Below are 20,266 nucleotides of genomic sequence, written 5' to 3' on the forward strand. Positions count from 1 at the left end.
TTTGAATATCTTTCTGGAAAAACTGTGCTTAATGCATGTGCGTGAAGTGTCGTAATAAATTACCCCATGTAGCTCGCAATTGCTTATCAGGAGAACTACGTTAAAAGAAAAATTCCATATAGCGGAAAGTTTCGTCCCTGATTGGCTGAAGACTGAACATTCTAATCTGGGATGACACCTTACGCACATGTATTATGAATTCTGTTTTTACAGAACGCGACTCTTAACATTGCTAATTGACACGTTGCCTTTAAACTCCACTAAAACCCCTTTCTCAAGTCAGTTTGGTGTCGATGGCGACACTTGGGCCTTGGGCCCGCCATTTAGCGGTACAGAGAGCGCCTACTTCTTTTCCGTGAACCGGAAAAGGAAGGTAGGCTTCTACCATTCATTTCTGTGTTTGTTGCAACATATGAGCCTCGCTCCGGGAAAAGGGAGTTTAATCCTTGTGAAAAATGTTTTACCATATTATCATACGCATTCCTCACAGGCTAATAAGGGACAAACATTCGGCCTTAATTGGATAATCTAAGAGAAGACTTCCGTGTTTTAAACGGAAAATACTATACAGACCGAACGTGTCGTCCCTGATTAGGACTGCACCGGCTAATCTGGGACGACAATTTATGCGCTAGCATTAACACCCATTTTCCAAGCGCGTACTCATATTTTTGTTTGCTCGATTTTATCGGAAATCTTGCGTTTATTGAGACAGAGTCCTGTCAAGTCTATGAAGAACAGTTCTTGGTGTCTTTCTAAAGATATTGAGAACGTTTCACGAATGAGGATTAAATCCGAGACATCGCTATCTCATATTTAGGTAAACAAAAAGGCTATCGTTTTTATACACCTTTTTTCATACGCTCGTATAGACCGTTCCATAATCGATAAATTGACCGCCGCCATATTGTCAGTCACGTGACTGTCCGCCATTACACTGCTGCTAACTGGTGCGAGACTGCGATTCCAAAAGCCAAAAACGTAGAGAATACCCGCTGAACCGTTGTCGGATAAATAAATTACTTAATGAATTAATGTGAGGCGATTATCACATTTTTGTTGTTTAAATGATTGTTTGAAGTTGAGATTGATTGTTACAAATAAAATGTTTAAAATGCTTTCGTGTATTTGTTTTTTTTTTTATATCTGTAATCAAGTGGTAATCATCGGCGAAAATATGCCGGTTCAGTCGCTCATACTATGTCTTAGACTTGTTACTTTTAACGTTTCACAAACAATTCACGCATGTATTGTTGTGTTGATTTTAATAGCCGCAACATCAAGCAATTTATATTTTAATTAATACTTATTAAAGATTCTCGCGCAATTAATTACCGCTAATTGTTTGTAATTGGTCTCATGTGGTAAAAATCTACATTCCAAAATCTTAACATATTATATTAAGTATGATATTTTTGATACGCCTTCCTTTATTTTTCTTGTTCTAACTGATATCAAAGATAAAAAAATTGTGGTTTGGATTTATATTTAATTATGGAATTTTGTCACGTTAAAAAACGAGCTTTTTATTATGAGAGAGTGATATTGATCTTGACGATCTTTTATGTGATTATTCGGAAGATGAAGAGAATGTGATCTATGTGATATATCTATATTTTCATCTGTGAATCATTTAACAGCTATAAAGCTAAAAAATACTAAAAAACGTATTTTATAGGTCTTTGAAGTAACGCAAAACATATGGATAACGACACCAAATGTTTAGTCAATTAATCCACACAAAAAAACTCCGAAAAAAACACCTAAATAATATTTCAAAAATATATTATTAAGCGCCAAACGAATTTATTAATACATTTATTTGCAACTTTAAAAACGCGGCATAAGCATCAAATTAAAGATTATCTGAAGACTGAAAGGCCGACAATTTGACACAACAAAGAGCTCTATGCATAAGCCGTAATATTTTTTGCAGAAAAGCTTCAATAAATTACAATAGTAATACATCTAATTATAAAAATATAATTATGAATGGCATGAGTACGTTAGTGTGATAAACACGTGAGTAATAGAAAGTATAAGGGGTGCATTGAAAATAAACGTACTACAGAGCCCTATTAAAAGCGAAGTGCATGACAGTATTAACATGTAATTTTAATTTGATGGGTTTTGTATAGAGAATGACGCTATTGAGGAATATAAACATTGCCGTACCATTAAATCTTCATTCGAAATGACGTAGTTTTAATTAACCGATACCCGCTAAATACGTTAAATGTTATGTTTTTAGGTAAATTTTATAATTATCAAATACTTTTTTTTCATAAATCAAACCAGGGATTAAACGGGCTAGTATCTTTACGGTGTACAATTTCTGATATTCTATATTGGACATAACTTTTAATTTGTACAATATGTAACAGATCTAATGAACGCAACTGTTAAGTATGTCGGAGGTAAAATATTAAACCAAATGACTGCTTAATACTACCAGAAAGAGAAGACATGGTGGCATCATCAATTGTGTTTAATGACCAGACTGTCATCTGCCACCCAGTGTGGTTTACAGGGGCGTATCCAGAAATGTTTCAGAGGGGGGCTTAACTGGGGAGGGTGCGGGAGGGGTATCCCCTCCCGTAGTCGATTTTTTTTTAAATGGCACCTTGAAATGATGCATTTTCCTGCTATCTAATCAACATTTTGCATGATAAAAGTGCATGTAAAACAATCAAGAACTTTAGTTCAGACATCAAGTGTGACAGACACACAGGGATAAATCAAATGTCTCTGAAACCACTAAAGTAGTCTTTTATCTTTATGACCAGAAATTTTCTAACAGTGTTAGATGTGGACCTCCTTTTCACCTTGTTGGATATCCTACTAGGTCACCCTGTTGGATGTTTTTTTTACAAATTATAAAAATAACATTTTAAGCAACACTCTTTATTTCAAGTTCTATCAAATGTTATGTCATTTTGTAACAAAAACAATACAAGAAAATCTTACAAATCAAATCAAAATTTATTTATTGTCGGTATGAAATAACATGATATAACATAAGCTATGTAAAGCTCTTGACCGACCTATAATCAAACAGTAGCAAATTTCAACACATCATAAATACATGGCATACATAAGTAATACTATAATAATAAAACACACTAAAAGCATAACCAAAGCAGTATTTTTATAGCACATTATTATAATGTAAGCAGAAATATAATATCAGTACTATACATTCACAATTAAAAGCTGTGTAAAAGATTGCTGATCTTGACCCAAGGAAGGGGCCTAACCTACCATAAAAAGAAAAGGTGTAAAAAAGGGCCATAAAATAAAAAGGGCTTAAAGGAAATTATCACCTCAAATCAGATTTAAAGGGAACTGATCAGCAAATTGCACATAATAAAAGCAACAAATACAACAATGATGAATGAAGAATAAAATATCATTATAACAGCAAAATAATACAATGCTAATGCTGAAGTGATTATACCACTATTCAACAAATGTCTACAGCTCAGACAGGATGTCAGGAAGATCCATCCGCCTAGGATGCTTCCGTGCAAACTCTCGGACAACATTGCAAATGTTAATGTCAATGTCCCTATGAACAGAAAGAAGGCACAAAGCGGACAACCTGTCCTGACCCATTGAAGTTCTCAGTTTTGTCTTTACAAGTCCTAGGGCACTGATACTTCTTTCACACTCACATGATGTGACAGGGAACACACATTCGATAGACAAGACCGTGTAAATGTTGGGGTACAGCTGTGAATCACACTGTTCAACAGCCCCCTGAAGGGTAGTAGGTGGGTTGGTAACACCTTTCCATCTAGCCTGCCACAAGTGCAACTCAGCAGGCAGGGACTGAGGGGAAGGGAGATCATCAATGAACCATTCAAGGTCACTAGCACTGACAGGAGAGGCGCACATTTGTTCCGGTATAAGCTTCAATCCCATGGCTGCCTTAGTCTGCAAATCACTGAATCGGGTGTCCATTTCATTCACAAAAGTGTCAACAAAGGGAATCGTTAGGTTTCTTTTGTAGTACAATTCGGGTGTTGCTGCTTCGATGTTGTCACGCTTAGTCTGACGACCACACAGTCTGGGTTGAGATGGCTGAACACCAAGATTGTCAGCGATAGTTGAAACTTCTTGGAACCAGGTGTTATGGTAGGTGTCGATGTTGTCACGGACCTCTTGGAGAGCTTGCTGCACCACACTAACCTGAGACATGGCCTTGACCACATCAACCGAACGACCTTGAAGAGCAACAGTGAAGGGTTTTATATAGCTGAGACAGCGGGTCACAATCACCAGGACAGCGATAAACTGGAAACCAGTAATCGCCATCAAAAACCCAGAGATTTCAGCAGATGTTGTAGACTTGGTTTCATTCTCCATTAACTGAGACATTGCTTCAACCATGGCGGGTAGAAAGTCGATAAAGACCTCAAGGGCGTCGTGTCGTTCTACCCAGCGTGTACGGCAGAGAGACTTTATCTTCTGGCGCTTGGACTCGGTGACTTCCATGGCAGCCCGACATTCAGCAAGACAGGTCTGTCGTCTCGGCGAGTAGTTGAAGAACACAGCAATCTGAAAAATAAAAACATGTACCATTATTTATTAAATATCAACAATATTTTACTTAATATATATAAAATATTTATCTTTTTCAAAAGTTTTCATGTTGAATGTAGACTGGAAAAGTTGCTCCTTTGGAAGCACAAACTGTATCCAAGATATATAATAGCATACATGCTTTAATTGGGTTTGTTCATGAGTGGTAATGGAAAATGCCACACCACTCAACCTATCTTTATACGTAGATGTCCAGAGGAGAGTAAGTATTACAGAATTTTAACATATAATACGATAAGACTAGCTTGATACTTTGCATTGGATTATATTTTCATTTCAGTTATAAAAGTAAAAATGTGTACTCACCCTGTCAACTGTTCCCATCATGTTTCGTACAAGTGTGCTGTTGGAAGCATGAACTACACAGCGGTTCAACTTGTGAGCCGTGCACCAAAACGGAAGAGCTCTGGGGTACTGATGCTGGATTCTTGGACCTACACCTTTTGTCTTACCCGTCATGTTACCTGAAATAAAAACATGAATGTTAAACAACTAGTACAGCGCACCAATAAATGTTCAGATCATGAGGTGCCAAACAAGAAAGATAATTTTGGCTATGCTGGATTCATAGACTCCAATCATTTTGATTGAAGTTTGAAACGATTTAGTCAGTTATTATTAATGGTTTTGGCTGCAATTCCGTGTCAATATGCCCCTCAATCAAAATTAAGTGCTATATCAGAACACATCCTTCATTGTTAGTTTGATTGTAAACTTTTAAAATTGAAACTAATGTATTTTTGAGATTTATTACATTTATAACAATATTGGTCTTACCAGCACCATCGTAGCACTGTGACCGCATCATGGAAGGGTCTAGACCAACGTCTGTTAGCACGTCGAGGATAGCTTGGGAGAGAGCCTCGCCACTGGTATCTGGACTGACATCTACAAACCGGAGAAACTCTTCTCGGATCTTGTCAGACTCGTCTATAAACCTGACACACACGGCTAGCTGTTCCACGTTACCGATGTCACGTACCTCATCGGCAGACACACAGTAGAATTTACCACCAGTTTTTATTTCATTCACTACCTTGCGTTCAACTGTCTGTCCCATAATGTCAAGAAGTTCATTCTGAATTGTAGGACTGCGATAGGTAGCATTCTTCCCACAAGTAGCAAAGTGTTCCTTGAGAACAGAATCACCTGACTCAACACGAAACTCTATAAGTGATTGGAAATTACCACAATTCACTGATTCATCATCATAATATTTTGAACTGTCAGAATGCCCACGGAGGGCTATGTTCTGGCGCGCACATAACAACACTGTCTTGGTGATAGACTCAAGAACCACAGCATTCTTCTTCCGTCTGGCCTGCAGAGCTGCATCGACCTGCTTATTTACGGGAGCGTTGTTTGTTCTCACACTCATAAACTGCTCACAACATATGCGCGAATCAATGTGGGCTTGATACCCAGTACCCCCCGTCTTTGGAGTGTTTCTTTGCATCTGGAAAAAAATGACCATCGAAGACTTCAATGGCTTTCTTCCAGTTTTGAAATGGTTCACTAACTAATTTTCCACGTTTTTTGTTCCCTGGAAATGTGACGCAATGTACGCAATACGCTCCATCTTCTTCGACACTGTACACAAGTCCTGGATATTTCTGGAGCCAGGATGACTGGAATGTCCGACTTGTTTTGCCGAATTGTGTCTTTTTGTACATGTGTTTCTCTGATGGTTTCCAGTCCGTAGAGAGAAGAGTGTCACGTTCCTCATCAGTCAATTTACCATGTTGTCTAGCGTACACACTAATGTCATTGGTGGATGTTACTGAGGGTGCCAGAGGTACCGGAGAGCTGAAAGCAGCAACAGACTCATTTTCAGTTGGTTCATTAGTTTTTGGTTTCTTGATCCAAATGGATTCAAGTGTTGCCTGTTTGCGTTTCATTTTGAAAATGATTTAGTTTCATACTAGAAAAGTAATTCTTCATTTTTGAGTCCTTTTTAATTTCAATAACTATAGATGAACAACAAATAAGTTAGTCCAATTTGTAAAAACAAACAAATTAATTGCCATTCATTAAGTGTGCTGTTGAATGTCAATGGCAATAACTTTTTACTCAAAATGATTATCACTCTCAAGAGCTAATACCAATTAAATTCATCAAAGAAACTTACCGAAAAATTAATGATGATTGTCCATTGTGTTCGTCTCAACTCTTTAATTGCTACAAATTGAAATATTGTTTTTCACAAGTCCCATGCGGCAGCCATTTGTAAACATTTACCCATTTAAATTCATCAAAGAAACTTACCGAAATATTAATGATGATTGTCCACTGCGTTCGTCTCAACTCTTTAATTGCTACAAATTGAAATATTGTTTTTCACAAGTCCCATGCGGCAGCCATTTGTAAACATTTACCTATAGCTAAATGCATCGATAAATTTCATTAGTTGAATGTATCTCATTCAGCCAATCAAATAGCGCAGTTTATCACTTACAGTCAATGAAGCGTGCAGTTTAGCTGGCGTAGGTTAGATCGTCAGTACACATGCCTGGGGGCTAATCACACAAATCGACAGCTGTTTATGGCTTAATTATGGGCATATGGCAGGAAATACACAAGTGGATATGTTTGATACTTTAAGGGGCTCATTTTTTTTTAAATCGTATCTAGCCAGCCAGCTGGGGGGGCTTTAGCCCCCTAGCCCCCCACCTAAATACGCCACTGGGTTTATGACACCCCGGGATGACGCCATGTTGTTAGTTAAGTCTGGATAATATCTGATCAAAACGAGATAATCGGATTATGCAGAACAAACGGGCAATACAACACTGGAATGCAAAGGATTACGCGATTTTAAGATTGATGCATATAATCAAATGATAAATATTGCATTTAGTTTAATTAAATGTTTTTTTTAATGTGTTAACGTGTTTATTTTCCTAGACAAATACCTAAAAAATGCACGTTTTTCAAACATTTTTCTGTTATAACACTAACTTAACATCTCCTCTAGCAGAAAAACTTTATTTCATACAATTTGCATGACAAACAAACAAGTTTTACAAAAAGAAAGAAATTCACCCGTTGAATAATCGGTGCTCTCTTATATATGTTACCGGTTGTTTGGCAGTAGTGTAATGGCGGACGCGGAGAGTATTCAGGGGAGATAATTGGGTAATTACTAAATTATGGAACGGTCTATTAAAGGGAACATGTGGGCTTTCTTGTGGGCGGGCGGCAGATGTTTGTCCGGATAAAACTTTATCCAGCGTGAATGTATTTCAAATAAATTGCCAGAAGTTATCAGCATTATGAGACGGAGTGTCGCGCTAAATAACCAGAACATATTCCAGATCAAGGTTACTTTTCAAGTTGAAAGTTTTATTTTTGGAAATGTGTAGTTGTCACTTTCTATTGAGCATATAATCTGTCGAGCATGGACGTTTTTTTTAAAAATAGTTTGGCGTAAGTAATGAACATGATGATACGGACTTTCTCGCGCAAAAAACTAGATCCAATATCAAGGTCACAATTCAAGATCGACGAAAAAAAGGAAGTTTGAACCGACTAATCTGGGACGCAAGTGTTCTGAGCATTAATACAGCCCCTTTCCCACATAAGTAAGAATTTTAAATCACGAGTTACCGGATTCTGGGCACCGAACAGCCGTAACGGTTCATTTATTTATTTAATTGTGAAAATGACCTCTGTAAAGCGAACAGGATGGAACTGTTTTAAATGCCTATTTGTGTGCTACACAATGACTCGTATGTCTTCTATATTGTAGTTGTTATTAAAAGACACAACCGATATACGTGATTATATCATAACTGCTCTCTCCAAATCTAACAACATAAACATATTTATACGCCGTTAATCAAGCGCGCCACCGCTTTTTTGAGATGCATTAATACTAGTAAATGTGCCAATGCAACTTCAGAGGTGGCGCAAAGGCCCAGATGTTTTAAAATTTCATAGATACATTTTTCAGGGTGATGAGGTTTTATATGTTGTTTCAACATATTTCGCATTATTTTTAAAATTGGACAATGAAGTGCGATTCAGCGAAGATTAGTTCATACAAATTTAACCCATCAATAAGCGTGAGACCTTTATAAGTTGTGGCATGGTGGAGGTTTAAAAAGCATTTCTTCTTTCTATTTCTTTTCCTGTGTGAACAGCAAATCCCCCCCCCCCCAATTAATCGCTAACGACATCAACCGATTGCGCACAACATACATTAGATGAGGCATGCACAAACTTATTGGCTGCTTGCCGACGTAGTAAATAATTTTGCATTTTTCCAAAATAGATGGAGCCAATGCTAAGGAGATGGCGCAAATGATAGGAGTTGGCGCCAATGCAGGATGTATCAATAAACGGTGGTATCGCAATGACATTACCACATGACTTACATTTGATACGTAATTTTATTTGGCATATTTACTTTATTTTTCAACGTACATTCGAAGGCCCAAATCTTTACAAAACATAAACACATTCTATAATAAATAAGATGAAGTTTTTAAAATATATGATCAACTCAATTTAGAAGTCACCAACATGAATAAAACATTATGTAGGACATATACCGAAAATTTGTAATATTCAATAAAACCAATAACTTAAGGTTCAACCTTTTCCAAATAATTCATCGACAGCAATATTTGTTTACAGTATGATAACATACGAACTAAATGTAAGATAATTCTTCTTCTTGAATTTGTGTCCCTTAATCCAAATACTTAATTTACTAAAAGGCCAATGTCAACGAGTCTTAATAAGGCTCATATATGTTGTTTTTACCAATATCATCTCCAAAAAATGAAGATGGCTCGGTCTTTTTCCGTTAACGGTTATATAATGCATGTTAAATGTTCTTATGTTACAAAGACGAACGTTTAAATCAATTAAGAAATTATTAAAAAACTACTTTTTTCTAATTAAAAACGCACGCGACTCAAATGTGCTGAAGTAGTAAACTTACAAAAAAATAATATAAGTCCTGTAAACATAAAAGAAACAATTACATAAATTATTTCACTTTAAAATGGCTCTAAATATGCATTTGCGCCACCTCCTATGTTTTGCGCCATCTCCTTGGCATTGCCTCCAAATCCTTTTGAAAAATGCAAATGTATCTGTAAGATCGACTAGAAGCCGATGCTTTTGTGCACGCATTGACTTAAACAGAGACAAAGCAATCGTTTTATGTAATGAGCGATTTAATTGGGTGAAAATTTGCTGTTCACACAGGCAAAAGATATCTATTTGCTTTTACGAATTCTACCATGCCACAAGTCATAAAGGTCCTCACGTTTCCAACTGGGTTGTGATTGTATGTTTCTGTACATCATTGAATACATTTATAATCGCTGATTCGAACTACATTGGCTAATGTTTAAAAATAATTCGAAATATGTTGAAAAAAACATATAAAACCTAATCACCCTGGACAATTTTCCGTTAAATATCAAAACATCCGGGCCTGAGCGCCACCTCGGAAGAAGCATTGGCTAATTATAAATGCATCTCAAAAAGAGATGGCGCGTGTGCTTAACGGCCGTGATTTAGTAGCCCCCAATTTACCGATACTGTCCTTTTATGTTTCGTTACCGACGATATAGGGCATGTCTTTGAGTACACTTATGCAATAGGATAAATAATCGGACCTGAGATGTACTCTTTCTTTTAGAAAAGAACACTTAAAAAAACGCGGGCATAATAAATAAGATAAAGCTTGACGAATGAATCTGTTATTACGTAGCTGGCAAAATATACACTTTTACTGTATGTGCTATTAAATATTAAAGCAGTAATCTTTGTTATCGTCAAAAGAATGTGCTTTTCATTGACTTATTGTTACTTTACGCCCTATACGATCACTGTAGTCGCTATGGGCGGCTGTCTGTCTGCCCGCAGACAAAAATTATCATTTACTTCTAAAACGTACAGTATTCATATGTGCAATAGTTATTCTTTATGACATTGTACACGTGCAATTTTTATTTCTTTACGTTTATGCAAGAATGTATGTTCCTTTTTCAACTTAGAATTTCTATAATGTGATAGTTACAACTAGTTACAAAACATAACATGCTCGACCTGGTATTCGTCAAACTCAAATTGAATATTCCCATTAATTCAGATTCATGCTCAAACCTTTTTTTTAAATTATCATAACTTTCTGCGGAGATTTGAACAATTTATCGATTAAATACTTAAATACCTGGCTGCCACAAGGTGATACCGTTTTCCTGGTATAACATGATTAGATTTGTAATAGACGTAAGATGACAAACCAAAAAAATTCTTCGTGAAGTGCAATGCAAGCGTAGTGAGCATTGTTTTCATGCAAGCCTGTCGGAAAATGGGTACTTTAATGCAAACAAGAATGTCAATGTAGACAGGAAGTAGTTGACACCAATGGTGCAAAGCCAATGGTTCCAATATGCAATTAATGAAAATGTGAATATTCAAATACTGATTATGGTATTCAATGAAATCCCTAGTCAATTACAAGGTGAAGGGGACCTTAAACTTATGGACGATTATTTATTCAGCAAACATAATTACATGTCAAGGCTAATACTGCATATGACACAAGTAAAAACACGCATAATTGTCATCAACACAAATAAAAGCAGACGACAACGATGGAAACAAAATCAGTACAATATACATGTAATACTCTATGAAAGTAAATATTGTTCTAAACAGAACACTCGATGAACATGTAAAACCTGCCCTAAAATGCAGTACTTTTTACTTTGAATACCAATTACACAAAAATATTGTAGATCATCAAAAATTTACACAAGTAAATCATGTCCGTACATGTTAATCACTTTCAAAATATATATATACAATACACTGATCATATACAAATCAAATAAGCTATTATCATAGCAGAATTACAGTTGATTACTTGCAACAGATGATGGCAGGTTTTTTGTTTGTATGGCAACACACACAATCATTAGCCGAGATTTATGGAATAAAACATAACATTAAGTGAGAAAGACATGCTGCGAAGAATTTTATTATGAAAGTACGTTTTCTGACATATTTTTCTTACATACAAATCATACAGGTGAATTATGTAATGAAATTCAAAACTATATGCTGAGTCGGTATGGAAAAGAGTTCACGTTTAAAATACATTTGTCAAATTATTCTTACATTTGTGAACAAAACTATGTTACTTTGAAAACAAGGATTTTGGTGCTCAATGTGTTGCTATCCAACTGTCCCACAATGATGGAGGTTGTGCTCCTATTGTAGAAGACTGACACTGGGAAATTAAGGTCATCTTTTGTAGCAAGAGTTGCCAGCTTCTTCGTACATCCGCCGTCCAGTTGTAGCATAGTTTTGGACACACCTCCACAGACAAGCACTTGGCCCTGAGGTGTCACATGGATACCACGTGTATTGTGTAGGTCTGTGTCTGTGAAGGTGTAGAGAGGTGTGCCATCTTTAGCAAGGGTGAGAACCTGGCCTTGGCGTATATTAAGGACAAATATCTTGTCACCAAGAGGACTTACCGCACATCTACTTACTGTAAAAGAATGAAATGTTAATGTGAGTATATATGGTTTTAGAAAAAACAGCATGCTGATGAAAACACTCTTAGGTCTTATTCACATCAACTGTTTGTTTTAATTAAAAGAGTATTATTTCTCTTACAATAAATCATATAAGAATGCATGATTTGTAATGCTTAAACCATATGATTTATAAATCAATAACATACTTTCAGTAAGTAAATGTACTCTATGACATAGGGAGATTTTGCTGACATGCTTATTATTATGAGATTATATAAAGTTGTCTTTAAAAACAAGAGAAAAACTCATATTCAGTAAAGAAAATTTAAGAAAACACTCAAGCAAAGTAAGGTCTTTATTGTGTAGGAATTTACATTGATTAATGTTGAGATTATTTTTGTTCTTTATTTGCAAACATTATCTAGAATGCGTCAAGGGAACAATACGATCGACTGTTGTAAACATATCTTTAAAGCATTATACAATTTTAACATCCAAGATTATTATCTAAATGCTACCAGGATACATCCACCAAATTTCACCTGTGTAATCGCCTGCTATATCCTCATACAGCTTCTTCAACAGGACTCCACTGATTGAATAGTTGTAAAGTGCAGTGCCAGTCGTAAGATACAGTTGGTTATATTTCTGATTAAAAGCAATACCATAACATCTATGCTGAAACGTCAGCTTCCTGTCTTTAACCAGCCGCACACCATTCACCGAGACGAACAGGACCTCGTGTGTTTTCTTCATATCCACAGCAATAGCTACTTCACTTGATGTGATTTGACACATGTCTTCCGGAGAAGCAGTTAAATCACAATGTCCGACAACTTGGTAGTGATGATTGAGCAACTTCACTCGTTTATTATTAAAATCTGCAACAAGAATCTGATCATTAGAGAGAACACAGATGGCACTGATAAAGGACCTCCTCCGTTGATCATCACTTGGTATTCTCACACCATACTCTGACCTTCCTTGAACAGTGAATACCTTATCACTTAGCACCGTTAACGCCTGGGTGTTGAGCACAATCTTTCCAAGACCTGACAAATTAGACAAGACCGTTTGAATATCATTTTCCGCCTGGAATGTCAGTGATCTTTCTACCTGAATAAAGTTTTCCTTCAGATAAGTTTCAAACTGCTTAACTTTTTCCAGACATTTCGTACTTGCAATAAATGCAAGTTCTTCTTTTTCCTTATCAACAATGCCATCTATTGCGCCACTCAGTCGTTTTAGTTCATTTTTAAGCTTGCTGCAATTGTCTGCATCAGTCTGCACAGAAGCTTTCAGACTGGTAAACTTATCCTCTAGCTCTTGCATAGTGCTTATTTCAATCTTGTCTAGAATTGTATTTATTTTCTGGCGTGTGACATGTATTTCATGTAATTGTTTGTCGTAAGAAGCCTGCAAAGTAAGCATGTTGGTGTTCCAATTGTTCTCAAGTATGTTTAGTGTTTCCAAAATGCTTTGGATTTCTTTTGATAGTAGCTTTAAGTCTGGCTGATGTTCCTTGACTGCCTTCGATATCAGTGTTACCTTAGCACATTGTCTTAAAGGAAAATAATAATTGAATACTTGTATGTGGCCATTATGCAAAAAAAAATGTCATAACTTTTAAATAACAACATCAGCATCATCATGTATTTTAGCAATTAAGCTAAAAATAAAAACTCTAGCCTTACAATAGTGAAATATAATTATTGTTCTTGAAATGTTATTTTCCAGTAATAATATATGGCATATCTTTTTATTTTAATCCTAACTTCTAATTTTAATAAACAAAGTATTAATATTAGTCGTCATTGACATTTATTCACGTTTCATGTATTTTTATATCAAATACTTATTTGCTCGAAAATAATTGATCTGAATCATATTTTATTGAATGATCTAGTTATGATAACAAACATTTTCTAAAGCAAATAAATTATTGAATTACCTGTGATAACACAATTCACAATTACTGCAGCACAGCTTGCTGTGGTCATTGCAAAAGTGTTTTAGACGTTTGCCTTCATGCAGGTCACATTGCTGAAGGAACTCCTCCACTTCCTTTGCCACTGGCCACTTACGTATGTCTCTCCTTCCGAAGGTCACATGTTCCCTAAACAACTGGACATGCAGGTTTATACATTTTGCACAAAACAATTTTAGACAGTTATCACAGTAAAAATCGGCCTCCTGGTAAAATTTCTGCTCAAAACATTGCGAACAACAAAAGTCTAGAACTGACATTGAGCCTTTTCCCTCAGTTGACTCAAAAAACATAGCCATAATTTAAATATTCAGTGGAAATCTATATTCCTTAAATTACACCCCTGCAACTGAAGGCCAAATTCACGCTATATTTAAGACCGTCTGTTTACTGATCAACAATTGTGCTATCACTACGTTACTTCAGGTGACAGCACGTATTATCTAATCATATGAGGTGCATGCTCATACAGCATCAAAGTCCATCAGACCATATGTCCACTTAGAAAGGTCGCCATTTAGAATATAATTTTGGTATTTGAGCTATTTTCTGTTTCGTATGAAGTTACACACAACCTATAAACAACCTGCGTAATTGGAGTTTAATGTGCTGTATAAAACAATATTTGTACTTTAAATCTCTACTGTAAACGTTTAAAGGAACATGTCGCGCATAAATTACCCATTTCTAAAACAACCCTAATTGTAAAAAAGTAAACACATATTTTGTGACTATTAAATAAAAGTAGTGTAACATATCAAATATGCATTTTTGAAAAATTATGTTCGATAATATATATCGGATCCAACTGGTTGTGGACTGTACATTTGCAGTGGGTACATGTAGGTGGGATCTATAAATACTTTGTTAACCTATGTATAAATTGTATGAGACAAATCTGTATCATCATCGTAAGCCACCGAAACAGCATAATAAAGAGTTTGATTAGACTGTGAACATTTGTCGATAGATAAATTCTTAGCAGTAATATTCACCTTCGTATCCTCCATAACAGCAGTAGAAAATTACATGGAACACAAATTATACTTAACGACCCGTGTCCTATAGGACATGTGACTTGACCAGTGATTTATTTAATTATTTAATTTAATAGTGTTATTTATAATGTCTTCTTTTATTTATATTACATTACATCATTATGTTTAAAATTATTCAAGTCTCAATTATTGCACAATCGTCATGAAACTTGGTGAGAACATTTTTCCCAATTATATCTTTGAAGAGTTGTAAAACAGTTAATGTGGGAACAAAATTTAGGCCAGAAGATCAATTTGAAGTAATGGCGTGTAAACATAGTAAAGGCCATATTTATTTCTCAGTCTTCATAGACCTTGTTCAGATGATAACAGCTCAGCTGAGTTCGAAAAAATTTCCGATTCGTTAAAAAACATTGCCGCCAGAGAGCACGACATTTTTAGCTCACCTGATTGCTCAGGTGAGCTTTTGTGACCGGTCTTTGTCTGTCGTACGTCCGTCCGTCCGTTAACATTTGCTCGTAAACACTCTAGAGGCCACATTTCTTGTCCCATCTTCACGAAACTTGGTCAGAAGCTTTGTCCCAATGAAATCTCGGCCGATTTCGAAATTGGGTCGTGCCGGGTCAAAAACTAGGTCACTAGGTAAAAAAAAGAAAAACCTTGTAAACACTGTAGAAGTCACATTCCGTGCCCAATCTTCATGTGACTTTGTCAAAATGGTTGTCTTAATGATATCTTGGTTGAGTTCAAAAGTGGTTCCGGTCCGTTGAAAAACATGGCCGCCAGTGGGCGGGGCAGGTTTCCTTATTTGGCTTTAGAGAAACTTTGTAAACACTCTAGAAGTCACAATATTTTACCAATAATCATGAAAGTTAGTCAAAACATTGGTTTAATTGGTTTCTCGGACGAGTTCGAAAATGGTCCAGATCGGTGAAAAAACATGGCCGCCAGTGTGCGTGGCATTTTTCTCTATATGTATATAGTGGCAGTTTTCCCAATTTGGCTATAGAAAAATCTTGTAAACACTCTAGAAGTCACAATTTGTACCCAATCATCATGAAAGTTAGTCAAAACATTGGTTTTATTGATATCTCGGACGAGTTCGAAAATCGTCCGGATTGGTGAAAATACATGGCCGCCAGTGGGCGTGGCATTTTTCTCTATATGTATATAGTGGCAGTTTTCCCTATTTGGCTATAGAGAAATCTTGTAAACACTCTAGAATTCACAATTTTTGCCCTATCATCGTGAAAGTTGAACAAAACATTGGTTTTATTAATATCTCGGACAAGTTCGAAAATGGTCCGGATCGGTGAAAAAACATGGCCGCCAGTGTGCGTGGCATTTTTCTCTATATGTATATAGTGAAAGCATGTGAACACTCTAGAAGTCCGTCCACCTGATGGTTTCCGGATGATAACTCAAGAACACTTAGGCCTAGGATCAGATGACCCCTATTGATTTTCAGGTCACTAGGTCAAAGGTCAAGGTCACGGTGACCCGAAATAGTAAAATGGTTTCCGGATGATAACTCAAGAGCGCTTACGTCTAGGATCATGACACTTCATAGGAACATTAATCATGATTTGCAGATGACCCATATTGATTTTCAGATCAATAGGTCAAAGTTCAAGGTCACGGTGACCCGAAACAGTAAAATGGTTTCCGGATGATAACTCAAGAACGCTTACGCCTAGGATCACGAAACTTCATAAGTACATTGATAATGACTCGCATATGACCCCTATTGATTTTCAGGTCACTAGGTCAAATGTCAAGGTCACGGTGATCCGAAACAGTAAAATGGTTTCCGGATGATAACTCAAGAACGCTTATGCCTAGGATCATGAGACTTCATAGGTTCATTGATCATGACTCGCAGATGACCCCTATTGATTTTCAGGTCTCTAGGTCAAAGATCAAGGTCACGGTGACTCAACTTAGAAAAATGGTTTTCGGATGATAACTCAAAAACGCTTACACCTAGGATCATGAAACTTCATAGGTACATTGATCATGACTCGCAGATGACCCCTATTGACTTTCAGGTCACTAGGTCAAAGGTCAAGGTAACGGTGACTCAGACGCAGTAAAATGGTTTCCAGATGATAACTCAAGAAAGCTTACGCCTAGGATCATGAAAATTCATAGGTACATTGATCATGACTCGCAGATGACCCCTATTGATTTTCAGGTCACTAGATCAAAGGTCAAGATCACGGTGACTCGACACAGTAAAATTGTTTCCGGATGATGTCTCAAGAATACTCATAGGCCTAGGATCATCAAACTTTATAGGTACATTGATCATAACTGGCAGATGAGCACTATTGATTTTCACGCCACTAGGTCAAAGGTGAGGTTCACAGTGACAATAAACGTATTCAAACAATGACTGCCACTACAACTAACAGCCCATATGGGGGCATGCATGTTTTACAAACAGTCCTTGTTAGTTTTGTAAGCAATTAAGTTTGATGTTTGGAAAGGGGGGTCAGCTCAAAATATAGGTAACAAGGTCAAATCTTAAAAAAACAATAACACTCCATTCGCCAGAGTTTTGGTTCAGTAATGATGAAACTTGACCCCGATGTTTGTCTGGACAATATCTAGGTCAAGTTTGACATGTGGTAAATATTGAATGAACCGACTCCTCTCATGTGAGCGAACTAGGGCCATCTTGGCCCTCTTGTTCTGATTTGGATTTAGTTAGACGTTGTTGACACTATAATTCACTTGTTAGTCAAATCCGCATGGCACTTGGTCAATTTACTTATTATATTAATATCTCGGCTATGTCTGAAACTGCATATTGTTGGGTAAAAACAAAGTAACTTGATGAAATTAAACAAAAGATTGTTAACACTCCAGACGTCACATTTCAAGTCCAATCTTCATGAACTTTGACAAAACATTCGTTATAATGATATATCGGCCGAGTTTGAAAAGTTGCGTTGTCCGTTAAAAAACACGATTGCCAGGGGAAGGGGGGGGGGGTACAGTTTTCCTGATATGGCTGTTGTTCAGCCTTATTTACTTTATAGAAAACAGTTTTGTTCCATCTTCATGAAACCTGTTCAGAAAATGTCGGTTTCGGATCGTTTCAAAATATGCCGCCAGGCGGTGGGGTAGTTTTCCCTATATGGCTATAGCAAAGGCCTGTAAACACTCTCGGAATCACATTTATTTCAAATCTTAAAAAAAATTGGTCGGTGTATTTGTTATAATGATAGCGCAGCTGGGTTCGAAAATGGTTCCGGTTCGTTGAACAACATAAAAACAAGAAAAAGATACAACTAAAATCACTAATGTATATATGGCACGAAAACGATTCGAGTGATAATTTAATTATTATTATACAATGTACATAATCGCAAATATATATAATAAAAATGTGTTGCATGCCATATGCGACCAGCGTAGCTCTAAACCATCCCGCGCATCCTAGCAATCTGGTTAGGAGCTCCCCTGTCCACTAAATAAACAACGAAACTATTTGTTACTTTATAGCGGACAGCGAAACGCCTGACCAGATGGCATAACGATGGTCGCATGTGGCAAAAAAAATCCAATTTGCGCGGATTATATTGCGTTATTTTACTAATGTCGGTGTATTGATTAGTTTCACATTGCGGAGCAGTCATAACCACTGGCTTGTTGTGGTTTGTGGAAATTTCGTATTATCAAGTACAAGTTGCATGTGTCGTTTAATACAATTTACAATATCAACAGACTTTTAACTTTATCAGCATCTGAGCCTCGATCTTGGAAATGGGACATAGTGCATACGCATGTGTTGTCACATATAAGCCAGTGAAGTCCGAAAAGGCTTATCAGTAACGACACTTTCCGCTTTTATATGATTTTTCGCTCAGAGGAAGATTATTCTAAGTGATCATCCGGTTTAGGCGGAAAGTTTCCTTTCTGATTAGCCTTTGCGGACTGCAAGGCTAATGTGATGAGACTCTGTACCCAAATTCATTAAAACCCGTTTTCCGAGAGCGATATTTAATTTGTATTGTAGATGACAAGGGAGAGCGATGTTCTCATAGAGAACTACATCCCCGGGAAGCTTACAAACCTGGGGCTGGGGTTTGAACAGCTGAGCCGGATAGCGCCTCATCTCGTGTACTGCTTAATCACAGGTAAGGATAGCGCCTCATCTCGTGTACTGCTTAATCACGGGTAAGGATAGCGCCTCATCTTGTGTACTGATCAATCACGGGTAAGGATAGCGCCTCATCTTGTGTATTGATCAATCACGGGTAAGGATAGCGCCTCATCTCGTTTACTGCTCAATCACGGGTTAGGATAGCGCCTCATCTTGTGTACTGCTCAATCACGGGTAAGGATAGCGCCTCATCTCGTGTACTGCTCAATCACGGGTAAGGATAGCGCCTCATCTCGTGTACTGCTCAATCACGGGTAAGGAGAGCGCCTCATCTTGTGTACTGCTCATTCACGGGTAAGGATAGCGCCTCATCTCGTGTACTGCTCAATCAAGGGTAAGGATAGCGCCTCATCTCGTGTACTGCTCAATAACGGGTAAGGATAGCGCCTCATCTTGTGTACTGCTCATTCACGGGTAAGGATAGCGCCTCATCTTGTGTACTTCTCATTCACGGGTAAGGATAGCGCCTAATCTCGTGTACTGCTCAATCACGGGTAAGGATAGCGCCCTATCTCGTGTACTGCTCATTCACGGGTAAGGATAGCGCCTCATCTCGTGTACTGCTCAATCAAGGGTAAGGATAGCGCCTCATCTCGTGTACTGCTCATTCACGGGTAAGGAGAGCGCCTCATCTTGTGTACTGCTCATTCACGGGTAAGGATAGCGCCTCATCTCGTGTACTGCTCAATCAAGGGTAAGGATAGCGCCTCATCTCGTGTACTGCTCATTCAAGGGTAAGGATAGCGCCTCATCTTGTGTACTGCTCATTCACGGGTTAGGATAGCGCCTCATCTTGTGTACTTCTCATTCACGGGTAAGGATAGCGCCTAATCTCGTGTACTGCTCAATCATGGGTAAGGATAGCGCCTCATCTCGTGTACTGCTCAATCAAGGGTAAGGATAGCGCCTCATCTCGTGTACTGCTCAATCAAGGGTAAGGATAGCGCCTCATCTCGTGTACTGCTCATTCACGGGTAAGGATAGCGCCTCATCTTGT

The 20,266-nt window shown here is 37.3% G+C and overlaps 2 protein-coding genes across 3 annotated transcripts; both read right to left on the reverse strand.

Annotated features, from left to right (window-relative positions):
• Positions 1 to 2,792: 2,792 nt before the first annotated feature.
• On the reverse strand, positions 2,793 to 6,503 carry LOC127854735 (52 kDa repressor of the inhibitor of the protein kinase-like). Its single transcript, XM_052389793.1, has 4 exons — positions 6,171 to 6,503; positions 5,383 to 5,986; positions 4,912 to 5,069; positions 2,793 to 4,560 (listed from the first exon to the last, which is right to left on the reverse strand). Exons 1-4 carry the CDS (start codon positions 6,501 to 6,503, stop codon positions 3,475 to 3,477), a joined length of 2,181 nt encoding a protein of 726 aa, XP_052245753.1. The 3' UTR covers positions 2,793 to 3,474.
• Positions 6,504 to 11,101: 4,598 nt separating this feature from the next.
• On the reverse strand, positions 11,102 to 14,525 carry LOC127856280 (uncharacterized). 2 transcript variants are annotated; one of them, XM_052392383.1, is made up of 3 exons: positions 14,065 to 14,525; positions 12,656 to 12,994; positions 11,102 to 12,124 (listed from the first exon to the last, which is right to left on the reverse strand). In XM_052392383.1, the coding sequence occupies exons 1-3, from the start codon at positions 14,111 to 14,113 to the stop codon at positions 11,763 to 11,765; spliced, it is 750 nt and encodes a 249-aa protein (XP_052248343.1). In that variant the 5' UTR covers positions 14,114 to 14,525; the 3' UTR covers positions 11,102 to 11,762. The 2 variants fall into 2 exon arrangements, with proteins under 2 accessions (XP_052248343.1, XP_052248342.1); XM_052392382.1 differs by having other exon boundaries at positions 12,656 to 13,674.
• Positions 14,526 to 20,266: the final 5,741 nt, after the last annotated feature.

Source organism: Dreissena polymorpha, chromosome 13 (genome assembly GCF_020536995.1).
Source record: "Dreissena polymorpha isolate Duluth1 chromosome 13, UMN_Dpol_1.0, whole genome shotgun sequence".
NCBI lineage: Eukaryota > Metazoa > Mollusca > Bivalvia > Myida > Dreissenidae > Dreissena > Dreissena polymorpha.